We start from the raw sequence: 17,842 nt of genomic DNA on the forward strand, positions 1-17,842 counted from the left end.
AACATCAGCATCATCACACCGACATGCATGAATGGGAACATCAGCATCATCACACCAACATGCATGAATGAGAACATCAGCATCATCACACCGACAAGCATGAATGGGAACATCAGCATCATCACACCGACAAGCATGAATGGGAACATCAGCATCATCACACCGACATGCATGAATGGGAACATCACCATCATCACACCGACATGCATGAATGGGAACATCACCATCATCACACCGACATGCATGAATGGGAACATCACCATCATCACACCGACATGCATGAATGGGAACATCAGCATCATCACACCCCAACATGATTGAATGGCAACATCAGCATCATCACACCAACATGCATGAATGGGAACATCAGCATCATCACACCAACATGCATGAATGGGAACATCAGCATCATCACACCGACATGCATGAATGGGAACATCACCATCATCACACCGACATGCATGAATGGGAACATCAGCATCATCACACCCCAACATGATTGAATGGCAACATCAGCATCATCACACCGACATGCATGAATGGCAACATCAGCATCATCACACCAACATGCATGAATGGGAACATCAGCATCATCACACCAACATGCATGAATGGGAACATCAGCATCATCACACCGACATGCATGAATGGGAACATCAGCATCATCACACCAACATGCATGAATGGGAACATCAGCATCATCACACCAACATACATGAATGGGAACATCAGCATCATCACACCGACATGCATGAATGGGAACATCAGCATCATCACACCAACATGCATGAATGGGAACATCAGCATCATCACACCGACATGCATGAATGGGAACATCAGCATCATCACACCGACATGCATGAATGGGAACATCAACATCATCACACCGACATGCATGAATGGGAACATCAGCATCATCACACCGACATGCATGAATGGGAACATCAACATCATCACACCGACATGCATGAATGGGAACATCAGCATCATCACACCGACATGCATGAATGGGAACATCAGCATCATCACACCGACATGCATGAATGGGAAACCCTTTTCTACGTTGCTTTATTTTAGTCGGTATGGTATGAGCTTTTAACTCAAAAGGCATAGAGAAGAAAAATGAGAGAATGGGCAATATATAAACAAATGAATTTTTTTTTTACTCACGGAGGTGTAAAAAGTCGAGATTTATTAAAATCTTGAATTTCGATTTTTTTTTTAAACTATTAGAATATTTTTCCCTATAACTCCGTATACAAGAAAATAAAACAAAACTCAAGACAAAAACGTGACATCTTCTGTTAACAACTTATCGATCCCTTGGTTCCCTTCATCATTATTTTTGCTCTTAATTATATTTCATTAATTCGTGTCATTTAGCAAGCATAACCGCCGCTCGTCATCCGTGCAAAATGCGACGAGTGCACGTTGCCATAGAAACGCGCCACGCAAAATAAAAAAATATTTAAAAAAATAAACAATGACGTCATCGGTAATTGCCCATGTAATCAATCTATCCGTTTGACGGCTTTGGGTGAAAGGTGGATCAAATCCTTTAATCCACGACATTTGGATGTCACTATGGGCGCATGACTGAACTAATCGAGGTCTCTCTTTTTTTTTTCTCTCTCTCTCTCTCTCTCTTTCTCTCCATCTATCTCTCTATCTGTACAGCGCTGATCTTTTATCATTTACGACATATAAAACTGTTTGCTCCGTTAACTTCTATATCTCCAGTTAGCACAACGCCATTGAAGTCAGAGAGCCCCCCCCCCCCTCTTACCCCCAACTACCTCCCCCCCCCCCCCCCCCCCCACACACACACACATTAGTTTGTCACATCCAGGTAACACATTTTGTAGTTTTGATCTAATTAATGTTTAATTCTCACCTTCATATCCTGACATCCCCCCCACTCCTTCCCCCCCCCCCCCCTTTAATAATATGCAATCCCCCACCATCATTTATTGACCCCCTTACCCCTTATCGCCCTTAAACCCGGACAAGCTTTCTGTTGTCACGGTTTGTTCAAAGCTGAGTTTCGCAACCCAAAACTTTTTGTTTTAAAAAATCTGATTAAATTATTTATTCAGTCTGGTCTGTAACATCGTAACACGATCCTCACGGCGGTTAAAACTCTAAAACCAAAGTTTGTTTTCACCAGAAATGATAGAAGTTTGTACAAAGACTGGTGGTATCACAAGGACTTCAAGTCAAACATTCTTTGTTGATATTTATACAACAATGGTGTGTAAAACAAATGAAGTTAGATTGTTGAACCTGGATATCAACGTAGCAGAGTTCGTATGTACCCAGAATAATATGTTTAGACGAGATCAGAGTTGCGCTAGGCTGTGTTGTGAGTAAAAACTCCAAGCGAATCAAAAAGTTGGATTAAACACGTGAAACAAATCAAAGATTCCGCGAGAGAATCGAGGAAATAAATAAATCGTCTGTATCGGGCGCTCTTCCGTCTTGGGAATAGAATTAACGCTAGGCGTAAATCAAATAAGACAGAAGGCAGGTGAAATATTGGTCTTCTGGAACCCGCGGTCGTTCACTGGGTGACCAGAGTTTCTTCCGGGCATCTCTTCGGGGGGAAGTCTACCGCCCCCCCCCCCCCGAACGAGATGGATTTTATGTAGTAAACATACACTTTTACTAGTGTTCGCCCCCCCCCCCCAAAAAATGTTGACCGCCCCCCCCCCCCCCGAAAATTTCAAGTGCCCCCCCCCCCCCCCCGGAGAAAAAAGTCTGGAAGAAACACTGTGGGTGACTGGAACAACATGTTTTTAATCGTAGACATGACGTGATGTATCCCACGCTAAGGGGTCGTCACATTCGTGGGGGGAGGGGGGGTCCGTTATTTTGTGACGGTGTGTGATGAGGGAGAGGGGGGGTTCAGATGGTGTGACGTCACACTTTTGCATTATAAAAGAGCCATGTTAGAAAACGAGTTTTAGCCGTTACAAAACGGTTTTAATAAATTGTAATAGGAATTGATTAAAAGACCCCATGAAGACTTAGTTCTGACAAGATTTCGACAAAATATCGATGTTTTAAGAAAAATTCAACTATCTTTTTGAGGGGGGGTTGTAGACTGAGGTGTGACGTCATTTTAGGGGAGCTGGCTTTTTGTGGCGATGTGTGACGCAGGGGACGGGGGGAGGTAAAAATCGTCCAAAAAAAGCGTGACGTCATTTATGGATGACCCCTAAATAGTCAGGTAGAATCTGATAAATGTTAGATATCCATAACGCCGACAGGACAATGGGCCGACAGACCATAAGACCGACAGATCATAGGGCACTTAAACAATACGGCCGACAAACCATTTGGTGCCAATAATACTCAGTGGCGGGAAAAGAAAAATAAAGGAGGGCGAGTGGGGCAACCGACCCATGCGACGCCTCTTGGGGGCGCCAAACGGGGTAGAAAAAAATATTTAAAGTTCATTCTGAGCTGCATTACTGAATGTCGAAGTTAAGAAAATAGACTGCTGACTGTTCTTGGCATTACGGATGTGTTTAACTGTTTTCTTTATCGATTGTGACGACACAAAAAAAAAACTGATATAGGCAAAACAGTGGCATCATGTAAAATGCACCCCAGCTCTTTTCAAATTGGTGGAGTCGCTTTTTTGCCAAGTTCGGCCCGAGCGCCGGAATCGGTCGCTTCTGTTGTTGTGCATTACAAAGTAGTACATACCCCTAACATGTTAGCTTTTGCCAACGTATACATCTCTAAACTTTGGAAATGCTAGGTATGGAAGAATTTTTTTTTTGGTGGGATAGATAACTACTTATTGTGGTACACTTTTATAGCTTGAAATGATTACAATAAATTTTTCTTTGATGTTTTTCAGCATGTAAAAATTATTAAATATTATTTATTATTATTAGTAGTATGCTTTTTTTTACTCGTCGTGAAAAGGATTGTTTACACTTTTTTATGAAGGAAATTTTTGTACTGTCAGAAACTGCTTAGGCTAACTATTTACTAAGCGGCTAATCTTGGCCACTGCTAGATCTAGATCTAGATGAGTAGTAGTTCTAGATCTATTCAACTTAAATAACTTAATTAATAATTAACATAGAACTTGGAAGAAGACGGACGCACTGTCGGAAGCAGCTTACTTTAAAATATAGATCTAAATTCTAATTAAATAACTAGATCTAAATTTAAGGGTAGGGCCTAATTTATTAAATTTATCATTTTAGTTTTGGCCCAGATCTAACTAAGTGATAGATCTACTAACTAATAAGTGTTTTAAAAGAAATAGGCCTGCCCTAACTGTTTTAAAAGACCTATCTAAGTCCTAAATCATTATAAATCTACTTCTTAGCCAACAGATACTTAATTAGTATAATTACTTATTAACAAGTTATGACTAGACTTTCGTGAAGTAAGTAGGGCCTATTAGATCTAGTATTACTATTTGTTCCATTACAACTACATTCGATCTAAGGCATTCTAAGGGGTCGTCCATAAATAATGTCACAGTCAAAGGGGGGAGGGGGAGCTGTAATTTTGTGATACTATGTGATGAAGAGGAGTGGGGGGTTCAGATGGTGTGATGTCACACTTTTGCATTATAAAAAAACAATGTTAGAAAATGTATTTTAGACATTATTTCCCATTTTAGAAAAATGTTTAAATAAATTGTAATAGAAATTGATTAAAATACTCTATGTCGACAGAGTTCAGACAAGATTTTGGAAAAATATTGATGTTTTAAGAAAAATTCAACTGCAATTTTGAGGGGGGGGGGGAGGTTGTAGGCTGAGGTGTGATGTCATTTGGGGCGGGGGGGGGGGGGTCTGGCCTTTGACTATTTATTTTCAGCATTTGAAATTCAAGTAAAAATTTTCATTTTCAGATGGTACATGCAATTTTTTAAGACAATGGAGAAAGCAAAACGCACAAGAGGCCAATTAAATGACAAGAAGTCTAAAGATCTGTCAACTGCAGAGCCACCTAGAGCCAAAAGAAAATATTCTCATAATAAAGGCAATAATTCTTTATTTCTAAAAGTTCACCACAAAATCCAATTACTGGCTGCAAAGTAAATGATTTTATCAGAAATTCAGAAATAAACCTGATAACTGGAGTTTCTGGCCCCACTACCTGTTTTTTTTCAAAAGTTGTAAACACTTTCTACTTTTAAAGTTGACTTAAGGATTAGCTCTCTACCACTTGACCATGCTATTCCACACAAAAAACACTGTTATATTTCTGATATTTCTTTTACATTTTCATGTATTTTCTTGCTTCTAGTCCAAGGAGATCCATCTACTTTAAAGCTTGCTGCAAAGACATTGGATTTACCAGTTCAGGATGGCAATGCTGATGCATTAAAGTTATCCATTGGCGAACGATTACCATATGAGTTCTTCAACTGCCCATGTACCCAGTTGGCACGTCGACTTCTTGGACAGACTTTGCTGCGTCGCATTGGCACAGAGCTTCTCCTGGGTAGGATAGTAGAAACTGAGGCTTATCTGGGTAAATATTGTAAACCGTTGTCTACTTTTTAAGTTTGTTTTATGTGTTTAGCTCTAGTGTAAACTTTTGATTATTGTCAACTTCCGTTTATAATTTATAATTTCAAAATATGTAAAAAAGTCCAGTAGAGTAATGCAGTACTGTACTGAATTTTTTTTCTAGTATTGCCATCTAGTCTGTTGTAGGATTAGGGTCAGAATTAAGGTAAAGGTTTGCAAGTTTTGCAAAATTATATTTTTGATATAGGCCTACTCTACCACCATTCTTACAAATACCAAATTTGTTCCTTGTAATTATTTACCTATATCGTTTAACAAGATGATGTTTTGTTTTATAAAGGAGCTGAGGACAAAGCAGCCCATTCTTTTAATGGGAAGAAAACAGAGCGTAATCAAGCCATGTTTATGTCCCCTGGAACCGCCTATGTTTATAACATCTATGGAATGTACTGCTGTTTCAATATCTCCAGTCAAGGTGAGGACAAATTTTAATTATGTGCTACGTTGGTCACAGCTAGGTTACTATGTCAACTTGACCAGGGCTATCCATTTTTTATTGCTAAAAATTATTTTGCTAACCTTACTTTTGAATAACACAGATTATTATATTTTTATCCTGCTAACTTAAATTTTACTGGTTACTTTGTGATAAATGATGGATGTGCATATTTACTTCCCTTAGCTAAGTAAAGATATTTTAAGAAAATAGCAATAATGCCTACATTTATTCAATTAAGGGACAAAGCACTACCCTTTAGCTTTATGTAGCTGATGACTGATGAACTAGACTTATCATATCACACCATGATATCAGCTAGATTAATATGAATAATCAACTTTAATAAGAATCATATCAACAAGATTACTTGTATCTTAATCTATTTACTTTGTCAAGTATCAAATCAGAATAAATTTTTCTCTAATTAGTTTGATTCTATTAATTCACTACACACATCAAACACCAATTCTTGTTTAAGTCTATGACACATTGTGAACATCTAACAGGTGATGGCTGTGCTGTATTGCTTCGAGCTTTGGAGCCTATCAGCGGCATCCAAGTCATGAGGGACAATCGGAAATCAAAAGCAACCGTGAAAGAGAAACATTTAACTAATGGCCCTTCTAAATTATGCCAGGCTTTCAGTATAACAAAAGCTGGCTTCAACCAAACCGATTTGACCACCTCAGATGAAATGTGGCTGGAGTATGGTGGCGAGGTCTCAGATAACCTGGTTGTGTCGTGTGAGAGAGTAAACATTGGCTATGCCGGGGACTGGGTGGATAAGCCCCTGCGCTTTTATCTGTTAAACAACTATTGTGTTAGTGTAAGGAATAAAGAGGCGGAAAACAAAATTACTAAAAAGTTAGAATTCTAAAAGTTTATGAAACTAAAATGTAACTACAAATAGCATTAGACCACAAGTCTTTCAGAAAAACACATTGTAAACAGTGAACTCCGTCATATAGCATCAGGATGGTAATAAAAATAAACTTTATCTGCTACACTGTGGTTTTTAATTGTGTATGTGTGTTTCTACTTGCCTACCTAACATGATGTACAGTGTTACTTATGCAAAGAAAAAATCCACACTACAGAAGGAAAATATAAAATGGTGTTCGCATTTGTGTAAACAATGGCATAACGTACCTACTAGCAGAAGCTTGAGCCTAATGTAGCCATACAGGCTAATGAAAAGTTCAGGATTATTAGTTTACATGCTGGAAAAGTCATTGTATATCTGAATGTTTGGTATAAACTTTTTTTACGAATAAAACAAATAATGATTAAACTGAATATATAGCTCATTTTTATTCTGACATACTGCACCTACAGTATTGTATATGTTCAATGAAAACATTGATTATTGCATTAAAAAATGAACGTTTCTGCAGAGGCGTAGCGACCCTTCCCGGCGCCCGGGGACAAACTTTCAATTTGGCGCCCCCATCGGAAACAAATTTTCAATTTTAGCACCCCCTCCTCAAACTTTCGATTTGCACCCCCCCCCCCCCTCAAACTTTTGATTTGAAAAACTATTTATAATGCAAAAATGCATCTAAAACTAAAATGACATTTTAATTTGTTTTACAACCCATTTTGGCGCCCCCTAAGGTCGGCGCCCGGGGACATATGTACCCCCCTCCCCCCATCGCTACGCTTCTGTGTTGCTAATTACAATTTTTGTTTTTGTTGTTGTTAAACGATTGTCTATTATAAAAAAAAGTGATGTTTGTGAGGAGTTAACAAAGTACAGTGCAGTCCCACTGTACCTTGGCATATAAGCTTAACTCATGTTTCGTGGTTTTCTTCCTTAAGATTTATTCCAGACATTTTTCTCGGGAGTGGTGGGAAGGGGCACTTAAAATTTCCTAGCTCAAATATGTAGGCCTATTTTCAATTTAATTGTTTTTTTTTTCATTTCATCTGGGGGGGGGGGGGGGGCAGAACTGTTTTTTAATTAGCAATACTGTAATGAACATAAATACATTATGTAACGTAAAATATAAACACATCTGTCTGGCATTGATATACGTGTATACCAGCAAGTCAATATATAGAATCATCGCAACAACTAATTTTTTTTGTTAGTTGGTGCCAAAATTTGACTTTCAAGGGAGATAATTCTAAACGCCAGTTGTGCATACATGTTAAGTCAACATCTTTTCTTTTTTTAAGTCTGCCTAATAAACAAAGAAAAAGCTTTAATTACGTGTAAATGTATGAGTATTAAACATATTATGATAATTGTTTTTAAACAGGGTCTGTGGGGGCCTTCGCATACGTTTTATTAAGAAACTGCATCTGAAACATTAACAATTAAATCCGTTTTTTTTTTTCTTATACCTTAACAAGTTTTGGTCATATCCGTGTTTTAGCAGGAAGATTAAAGTAGTTAAAAGTGTACGGTGTCCACTGATGCTTAAAACACACTTCCCATAATGCACAAAAATAGAAACGTTACATTCGCTTGTTACAACACTTCAGGGGGGTGGAGTTTTTAGATAAAGTTGCATGATTGAAGTACGTTAGGCCGGTGACGATCACCGTGAATCATTCAGGACCAGGGTTCGCGGCACGGCTTCGCTGATAGCCCGTATATAAACCGGAGTGTGTTGACAACATCAAAGCATTGGCTCCGCAGCTTGGAGAGTATGGCGGGAATAGAGAAAACAAACATGGGGTGAGTGACAATGGGTGATGTATGTGACGCGACGTATGTGTGTGTGTGTTCTCTATCTATACTATAATTTCATGAGCGTCGTTGGGACGCCACTGTTGATTTTTTTCATAAGACTTAGACGTCAGTCAGGGTCATCTGCTGCTTCTAGTAACACTGCAACTGTGGTTTAGAGGATGGTGTAATTGTAATTTGCTGTTGTGCTGTAGTAGATAGCGTGATTTATAATGAGCTATGTAAGCGTTTGGGTTTAGAGGATTATTGAGCTATGTACAGGGGCGGAACTACAGTGCCGCCAGACCCCGCAATGCGGGGGGGGGCCCATGCCGTTTGGGGGCCCAAAAATCCTGGCTAAATTATAATTTCTTTTTTTAAATTTAAATAAAAAAAATTAGGTGGATGTCGAGTTATCTTTCTTCTACAGTTACAAACAAACACGATAGTCGGCAAACGTCTTTGAGAAAAATGCACAGACTATAGCTCGAGAGACCGCCAGACATATAGACAACTTCAAAGACGCAACCTACCGTTCTTTTTTAGTGGCGTCGATTAGGAGAACAAAAAAGCTTTGAAAATCGGGCTGGGGAAATGTTGCGGCGACTATCCTGGTCTTCTAGAATCTAGACGACCGGAAAAAGTCGGCGCTATTGATGTAGATGTTCATCGGCGCTTTCTTGTCCCCTTCCCTTGAACCTTCCCAACTCTCTACCCTCCCCCCCCCCCCCTCCCCCTAACCTCTACCCCTCACCACACCCTTACTTTTACAATAAGATGTAATGCATAGATTAACGAACCGTTTATGAACTACTGAACTGTAAACTGACCACTTCTGCACATTTTGTTAAAGACACTAGTCGGTAGTTGTTCATTTACCTTATGAAGTATTTCGTTGACGAATCTAATTCACACAACAAGGAAGGTAAGACTCGTCTTTATAATATTAATCGTTTTATAATTAGTACACGTATTAATGGAACATTAGTTATTAACACTAAATACATTAAAGTTAAAAATTTTTAGGATACAATGATCTAGCTTTTAAGCCTAAAAATAACCAAAAGATCTATACAGGGGCGGAACTACAGTGCCGCCAGACCCCGCAATGCGGGTGGGGGGGGGGCAGGCCGTTTAGGGGCCCACTGCTGACCATAATTAGTATTTTTTAAAATTTTGAATTTAATTTTCGTGCATTTTTGCCTTGATATTTAGTTTGTAAAAGAAAAACACTGTAGCTGCGGTACGATTATCTTTATTTTACAGTCACTATACCACGCTCTTCAGCAAAAAAATAAAATCCATTACACAAAATACAGTGTAAAATATAGGCAACGCTTCAAATTTGAATGACACATTTGACTCGTTGCCCCCCTTTGATAGCTAAATAGAGGGCACGTAACTGTTTGACCGATCCTCCAAAGTGTACTGTGGCGGATGGGGCAGGGGATGGGGATCAAATTTCTTTTTATTTATAGTTGTATTTTTTAACCATCGTCAAGAGTTCTATTTCCCCACAATCAAACACACGCTGTCGCCGGCAAAATTCTTTTTAAAAAAAACAACAAAGACCATAGCACGAGAAGCCGCTACATATGAAGTGGCTTTCATGATGCGCGGTTCTTTGCGGCATAAGTTAGGGACCCGCCGAAATCCATTGTACATTTTTCAATGTTAATATGTGTTTGTGATAGTGGTTGAATTTGTATTCTGTACTATCTTGAATCCTACAAATAATAAAAAAGAATATAATACTAGAAACTTCGTTTTTATATACATTTACTTTTTTTTTTTTACTTTTACAAGAAATATCATAGTAAACTTTTAAGGCCTATACTTGGAATTATCTCCACTGAGTAAGTTTTTTAATGGGCGGTGGTACATAGGCGCTTTGTTGTCTCTTTCAAGATTTTTCCCTAGCCGACCCCCATCCCATCCCTCTTTTTAGCCTCGCAAGTATCGAGTAGACCAATGTATCGTTTATGAACTACTTCCTAACCGTACGATTCACCACTTTAGCACATTTTGTCTGACATTAGACAGCACTAGTCAACAGATATTGATTTATTTGCATAGTATTAGTATTAGGCACATCTAATTCACAAAACAGGGAAGGTAAGATTATTTTTTATATAATTATGTAGAAATTAATTAGAACGTTTAAAATTAATTGAACATTATTATATAATTAATAGTCAATTACTATTTATAAATGACGTTATTGAGGTGGGGGTGTGTGAGGGTCTGGCTTTTTGTTAGTCGTTAAAAAATGTGACGTCATTTGTGGATTCCCCCCCCCCCCCCTCCTGAATCAGAAGGTTATCCGACGCGTGAGCTGGCCACATACAGTTGTGCATGTGAAAAACATGTTTCTGTTTATTTTGCATTACTGCATATTTACCCAATCGCCATGAAAACTTTGGAAGCTGTTGAGGACAGCCCAGGGGAGGAACCAGTGCCGCCAGACCCCGCAATGCCTGGGGGGGGGGGGGGGGGGACCAAGCCGTTTAGGGGGCCCACAGCCGCCCATAAAAAAAATTTTATAGTTAAAATTATTTTTCTTGCATTTTTGACCTGATGGTTGTTTTGAAAAAGAATACCGTAGCTGTGGTTGGAGTATCTTTATTCTATAGACACCATCCCACGCTCTTGTATATTCTTTTTCCTACAAACACACGCTGTTGTCGGCAAAATTCTTTTGAAAAAACATCAATTGCGCGAGAGACCGCTAGATATTAAGACGGCATTTTGAGACCATCCCAAATTTGGTACTGATGGATAAAATCACATCGGTGCTTTGTTGTCCCTTTTAAGTTCCTTTCTCAGACCTCCCCTCCCGCTCATAGCCTCACAAGAAGCGAATAGATAGCGCCTCAACAACTAAGCTGGCTCATATCGGTGGTAGTGTAGACAAACTAGCGCTCCAACAACAACGCTGGCTCGAATCGGTGGTAGTTTTGATAAACTAGCGCTCCAACAACTAATATCCAAGAAATAAAGTGCCTACATTGTTTACGTTTAATAACCACTGTTCTAGAGAACAAGGCAGACGTCTCAATTGAATACACGAATGATAGCGTGTTATATATATACATATATATATATATATATATACATATATATATATATGTATATATATATATATATATATATATATATATATATATATATATATATATATATATATATATATATATATATATATATATATATATACATATATAGGGGGGCCCAAAAAATTTTTTTTGCGGGGTGGCCCATTTTTTCTAGTTCCGCCACTGGCTATGTAGTGTGGTGTTGTATGTTGTGGTGTGCTATAGGGGGTAGTCATTAGCGGAGTGAGTTTAGAATATATATATATATATATATATATATATATATATATATATATATATATATATATATATATATATATATATATATATATTCCCTAGTATAAATTAATCTCAATTCGCTAATTACTAATATCTAAGACATCACATAAAAGCAACTTAGACCTGTTATCTACATATCTACATGTTATCTACATATATATATATATATATATATATATATATATATATATATATATATATATATATATATACTCAAAGAAGAAAATTAAAGTAAAAGTAAGTAATATTCCCTTTTCGAATCAGACGGTACATGGGTCAAGTGAAGTAGAGTTCGTCCGTTGTGTTTTGTTTATTTCCCGCGAGGAGAGTATATTTATCACACGAGCAAGTTGGGAGTGAAGTAAACTTTAATTACTTGAGTTAAGCTTTATTTAATAGATAAATAACTATAGTTAGTGTGTTTTATTTTCTATTTGTGTTGTAGAGTAATCAGGAAATGCAACAACAAAAAAATCACTTAACTCCATAATGACTAAACCTCACTCGCACGTTATTTCATAATTGCTTTTCAAACCTATTACGACATTTAGAAAGTGCGAACATTGATTTTATGAAAGTGCCATCATTGACTAGATGATAGAGTTACTTCCCTTGAATGAATGTCAGCACTTTGCTCTTTTGTTGGAGCAAGTTATCGCGAGGCTATTTTGTAAGTTGAAAGCGCTCGATCTAATGTCATCACAGCTGTTGAACGGCTGCAATCGAACAGCCCGAATCAATGATTTGACAATCGGGAAGCAAGATGTTTTTTTAACTTAATGTTTCAAAATATGAAATATGTATAACGTAATCAAATAGTATTTTTGAGTCTAGGCTCTTTATAAATATAATTATATCAGTAGTAACAAATAACACAGCGGAAGTTAAATTTAGCTTTAAGAAAACAACTTCCGGTTTCTCTGAATGGATTCTTTCAAAAGTTTTTTAACACAGACACGCATGATCTAGATTAAATCTAGAAACAATGCAACTAGACCCAGATGCTATGCTTTTTCACGCTACTCTGTTCGCTTTACTTTTTATTTTGGCTCGGTATATTTAGGGTAAGGTTTAGAGTCAGACGTATCGTAAATCGGCCAAGGGCCAATAATGGGACCGCACCTTAAAACTCAAGCAGTCATTGCAATGGTGAGGGCAACCGATTGCCGTTGAACTGTTATCACTGGGGTCTCTAGCAGGTTAAACCCCGGGGTCGGTCACGTGAACACGATGCTGTTGGCACTATCAGATATTACCTTTAACCTTATTTGAGCCCGCTTCAGTCAAATTAATTGTCTCACGTTGACGTCTGCTTGTACGAGAAATCAATGAATGTTTGGTTGGAAGCCAAACAGTCACCCAACCACGTGAGGAAGTGTACCCGTTTCAGTGACGTAACTCTAGAAAGATCAACTTTGACATGATCGGGTTTTAAAAACGTGAGGTCAGCTCTAACTCTGGCCTACATTTCCAAAAAAATAGTCCAAAGTTTATCATAGCTAGAAACGGTCATTAATAATCCTCTTAAAATAGTAACACCAGTCTCTTCCGCTTATGTTTCTAGTCACATGTTCAGGGGTATACAATAAAAGAGGTCGCTGGGGTAGAGTAACCGATTTTTACCCGTCCATCTTTAAGTGTATTTTGTTACCCCTACAGTATCATTATAATGCTCTAGAAACGCGTCATGAAAAGGTAAACGAAAAGATAACAAAACAATTGGGCCCAACAGTTGAACGAGACATATAGTCAGACATTCTTCCAGGCATCTCTTCGCCCCACCTCCCCCCACCCGAACAAAATGGAATTTGATATAGAAAATATATACTTTACCAGTGTCCCTCGGAGAAAAAAAAGTCTGAAAGAAACACTGCAAACAGTCTCATTTCTGTTGAAATACCAACATGAGCTAGGCAGAGATTTTAGGAGAGCCCCCCCCCCCCCACCTCAAATGGATCCCCAAAAGATAGTTTTGTAAATATAACTATCCACAATTAGTGTTGAGAAAATGACAGAGGACTGTGGAGACCTTTGGTTGGCGGCCCATACCCAGCAGGGGTGATGGACACTGATGATGATGATCCACAAAAATTATATGATTTTTATTGATGTTTTTTTTTTTAATTTAATTGTTCGTACATAATTTATAAACCGATTAAAAAAAATTAAATCTTTATTTTTCAGTGGGACACACCCATACCCGAACCCACAAAACGGCTCCTACCAACATGCGCCTAATCCTAACCCGCCCCTGAGTTACATCCCACCGCCCCAGTCCGCCCCGTCCCACTGTGTCCCCATGGCCCAGCCCGGCGCCTCCTACACGGCGGACGCCAGCCTGCCCACGTCGAGGCCGCTCGCTGGCTTTGAGAAAAAGTCCATCCTGGAGGCGTACATCTTGGCCGTGTCGCCGCTAGGCCTGCTGGGAGCCCACCACTTCTACCTGGGCCGCTACTACTGGGGCATCGTCTACTTCTTCACCCTGGGGCTCATGGGGTGCGGCTACCTCATCGACTGGTTCCGGGTGCCCTTTCTGGTCAGGGACTACAACTCCCGGGAGAGGACGGCCAACGGGTGTGTAGAGAAGAAAACCGTCTCCGACGCCTACACTATGTGGTTTCCTTTCGGGCTTATAGGGTTTCATCAGTACTATCTGGGCAACTACGCATGGGGCGCCGTATACACCTGCACCCTCGGCTTGTTTGGAATAGGTTGGCTCATCGATTTGTTCCGGATACCGTCTTTAGTGAAGACCTCCAATGAACGGATGCAAAGCAACGTGTATTACGACCAGGAGAAAAATCTGTGTCTGGCGTACGTCCTGGCTTTGACGACGGGGTACCTCGGGGGTCATCACTATTACCTGAACCGCCCCATCTGGGGCGTCCTGTACACGTTCACCCTGGGTCTGATGGGGATGGGCTGGGTCTACGACTGGATCCGCATGCCGTGGCTTGTCCAGCGCGCCAACCACGAGGTCAAGGGTCAGAGGTCGACCAAAACGAAAACCGTCGACGACGCTTACATTCTTTGGCTACCGTGGGGGTTTTTGGGGTTCCACCACTTCTACCTGGACCGACCCCTGTGGGGGTTTCTGTATTTCTTCACCTTGGGCCTGCTGGGGATCGGATGGTTGGTGGATTTGTTCCGGATACCCTCTCTGGTGAAGTCAGTCAACAAGAAGAACGAGGAGCGGGAACGGATCTTTATCGAGACTCTGTCGAGACAACCACAGGTGCCGCCATGTCAACAGATCGCTTACGTGAATCAAGGTAAGTCTCTACCAATTCCTCCATCGGGTTTAGAACTCAGGACATTATCGTTTTTTTCCCCTAAATCTTTTGTTCAGTATAGCAAAAATAAAAAATAAAAAAATGCAACTCCAAAACGTTGAGTCTTCTGTAGGCCTATTCGAGAAAAAAGATGTATAAAACGAGTTGGTGTTCTCTTTTTTGCCTAGGCGTGGGAATTAGTAACAATAGTATTGGAACTAATAACAGTAGCAAACGAACTAGTAGCATTAGCACACTGAACACAGTGGCGTAGGCAGGTGGGGGTTAGGGGGGTCATAACCCCCCATAGACCCCTCGGTATATATATAAAGTATGAGGGGGGGGGGGGTGTAAATCGAAAGTTTGAGGGGGGTGCAAATCAAAAGTTTGTCCCCGGGTAAAAATTTGAACCCCCCCCCCTCCCCATGAGACGATCCTGGCTACGCTACTGACTGAACAAGATGTAATGGCCGCAGACCTACTGTAATTTTTAAAATATAAACACAATCTGGGGAAAAAGCGGTATTATAATGACCCTTTTTAGTAAGAAGAACAACTTCTTCTTAACCTGGGTTCGGTAAGCAAGTCTCAGGGGTTCGGCGGAGGTCAAGATACGCACCCGACTTATATGATTCACGATCGGAATTTGTCAGTGCGGACGATAGAACTATTAAGAAGGGTTCGGTGATTGCGCATATGTAGCTGGTGGGGTTCGTTACCTCCATAAGGGTTAAAAACCACTGTTGGAGTGAATATTTAGACTGTCTAAAGCCCTAGCTACACAAATAGGCACTTTTAAAAATGTCATCTCCCTTAAATACCACCCTCTTGCTAACATTAACGTAAACGCAACTCATCTTTTAAAAATAAAACCTTTCACTAAACGAACATTGTTGTTGTTTCCTTTGTATACAGAACGCTCCCACTAACCCTAACCCGCTGACTAGAACTGATTTCTCTCTTTCCCCCTCCCCCCCCCCCCTTTTCAGGTTACCAGACCTACGGCATGGCCAACCCGAGCGCCTACACGCCCACCTGTCAACCCGGCCCGTACCCCCAGCAGGTGATCGCCTACCCCAACAACGTGGGCTCAGGGGCGCCGTACTACCCTCAGGCCGGCTACCCCAGCTACCCAGATGCCATGCAGCCACCCCCGTACTCGCCCAGAGAGGCCGGAACTGACGGACAGGAAGCAGGCATTCTGCCACCAAAGACCAACGTTTAGACGACAGTAGAGCATGTCCTACGAATAAATTACATGATAAAATTGGAAATAGATTTTTTTTTACTTAAATATAAGTTATACCTGAATAATGTTAACTTGTTTTGACAGTACATGTTTGATGAACTAAAAAACTTTTTTGTCATTTGCCATCATAACAGGCATATTTTTTTACACCATGGCAAATAGGATAAGTCTAAGTAGTAAGTAAGTACGTAAAGTAGAAATGTAATGACTAAGAATTCATCTGGGATGTAGATCTAGTAAATTAGTTTTGTATTTTATTACTTTTATATGTATGGTGTGCTTGCTGCCACCTTTTGTTCAACGTTTAGTGATTTTTTTTAAATGGTTAAATGACTTGTTAATCTCTGATGAAATGTTCACCCAGCTCTGATGGGTACCTGACTCGCATTGGGAAAATTTAAAGACCACTGGGCATAGTGCTAACAATCCCTTCATATTCTGTGATCAAGAAATATATTAAGTCTACTTCATCTGTTTAAAAAGGAATGTTTATAAATTTTCCAACTGATTTTTAATGATTTTATTTTTTGAAAACTTTTTTTATATTTACTTTTGTTTTTATATAATTACGAGATTGTATATCATAAAGCACAATTAAGAAATAGATGAATTAGAACTGACTGATGTTAAGAGTATTTAGAGTTAACTACCTTAAAGTCCTGTCAGAAACAGTTCTATTTGCCAACTATTGTGCTATTGCCTATGTTCCCAAGCACTAGTAATAAATTAATAAGCAAGATCACCTAATCTTTTTGTCAAATTAGGTGTATACAATTTAATGTTTTTATTTCCTCATTATATTTCATTTTAAAAAATCTTGTTGACCAATTAATAAAGCATTTAATGACACATTCCCAAGTGCAGGTAGCCCAACACAAAAGATTATACAAAGGGAGGTAACCCAGTGACTTTGGCAGAGTTATTTCAACAATAACCAGTTCCATTTTGATAGTTACAAATTTGTATTGAAATGTATAGTTTATATATTCTTCTATGATATGACACCACAATGACTTTAGCAGCTTTTTAAGAACTTTGGGTTTTTTGACAAAAAATGATTTAAATAATTCAAATGTTATTTTTTTTTAGAAATAAATTTTGATGTATGTGATCTTTGATTGCTTTTCTTATTCCATTTAAATAAAGTCAGAAAATTCATGTACTTGATTATGATTTGTTGTTTCATTCAAATAAAAGGACATATTGATTAGAAAAGTTGAAAGGTTTATTTTTTAAATATAAAGATTAGCTCTAAAATATACAACAG

At 39.1% G+C, this 17,842-nt stretch overlaps 2 protein-coding genes across 3 annotated transcripts; both read left to right on the plus strand.

Annotated features, from left to right (window-relative positions):
• Positions 1-4,012: 4,012 nt before the first annotated feature.
• On the plus strand, positions 4,013-7,383 carry LOC131941706 (uncharacterized). Its single transcript, XM_059301143.1, has 5 exons — positions 4,013-4,190; positions 4,883-5,013; positions 5,281-5,508; positions 5,848-5,982; positions 6,513-7,383. The coding sequence occupies exons 2-5, from the start codon at positions 4,890-4,892 to the stop codon at positions 6,881-6,883; spliced, it is 858 nt and encodes a 285-aa protein (XP_059157126.1). The 5' UTR covers positions 4,013-4,190; positions 4,883-4,889; the 3' UTR covers positions 6,884-7,383.
• Positions 7,384-8,561: 1,178 nt separating this feature from the next.
• On the plus strand, positions 8,562-17,737 carry LOC131941724 (uncharacterized). Of its 2 annotated transcripts, none has more exons than XM_059301187.1 (3): positions 8,562-8,689; positions 14,239-15,326; positions 16,316-17,737. In XM_059301187.1, exons 1-3 carry the CDS (start codon positions 8,661-8,663, stop codon positions 16,549-16,551), a joined length of 1,353 nt encoding a protein of 450 aa, XP_059157170.1. In that variant the 5' UTR covers positions 8,562-8,660; the 3' UTR covers positions 16,552-17,737. The 2 variants fall into 2 exon arrangements, with proteins under 2 accessions (XP_059157170.1, XP_059157171.1); XM_059301188.1 differs by lacking the exon at positions 8,562-8,689 and adding an exon at positions 13,017-13,118.
• The last annotated feature ends 105 nt before the right edge of the window (positions 17,738-17,842 follow it).

This window comes from Physella acuta, unplaced genomic scaffold (assembly GCF_028476545.2).
Source record: "Physella acuta isolate Inbredline_101_S28 unplaced genomic scaffold, ASM2847654v3 ptg000370l, whole genome shotgun sequence".
NCBI lineage: Eukaryota > Metazoa > Mollusca > Gastropoda > Physidae > Physella > Physella acuta.

Bases quoted from the DNA above. Each gene is read 5' to 3' on its own strand.
- LOC131941706 (XM_059301143.1), top strand. From the start codon at position 4,890: ATGCAATTTTTTAAGACAATGGAGAAAGCAAAACGCACAAGAGGCCAA. The intron at 5,014-5,280 runs GCAATAATTCTT...TCTTGCTTCTAG, and splicing joins AAAATATTCTCATAATAAAG to TCCAAGGAGATCCATCTACT. The intron at 5,983-6,512 runs GTGAGGACAAAT...AACATCTAACAG, and splicing joins TTTCAATATCTCCAGTCAAG to GTGATGGCTGTGCTGTATTG.
- LOC131941724 (XM_059301187.1), top strand. From the start codon at position 8,661: ATGGCGGGAATAGAGAAAACAAACATGGG. The intron at 8,690-14,238 runs GTGAGTGACAAT...TTTATTTTTCAG, and splicing joins ATAGAGAAAACAAACATGGG to TGGGACACACCCATACCCGA. The intron at 15,327-16,315 runs GTAAGTCTCTAC...CCCCCTTTTCAG, and splicing joins GATCGCTTACGTGAATCAAG to GTTACCAGACCTACGGCATG.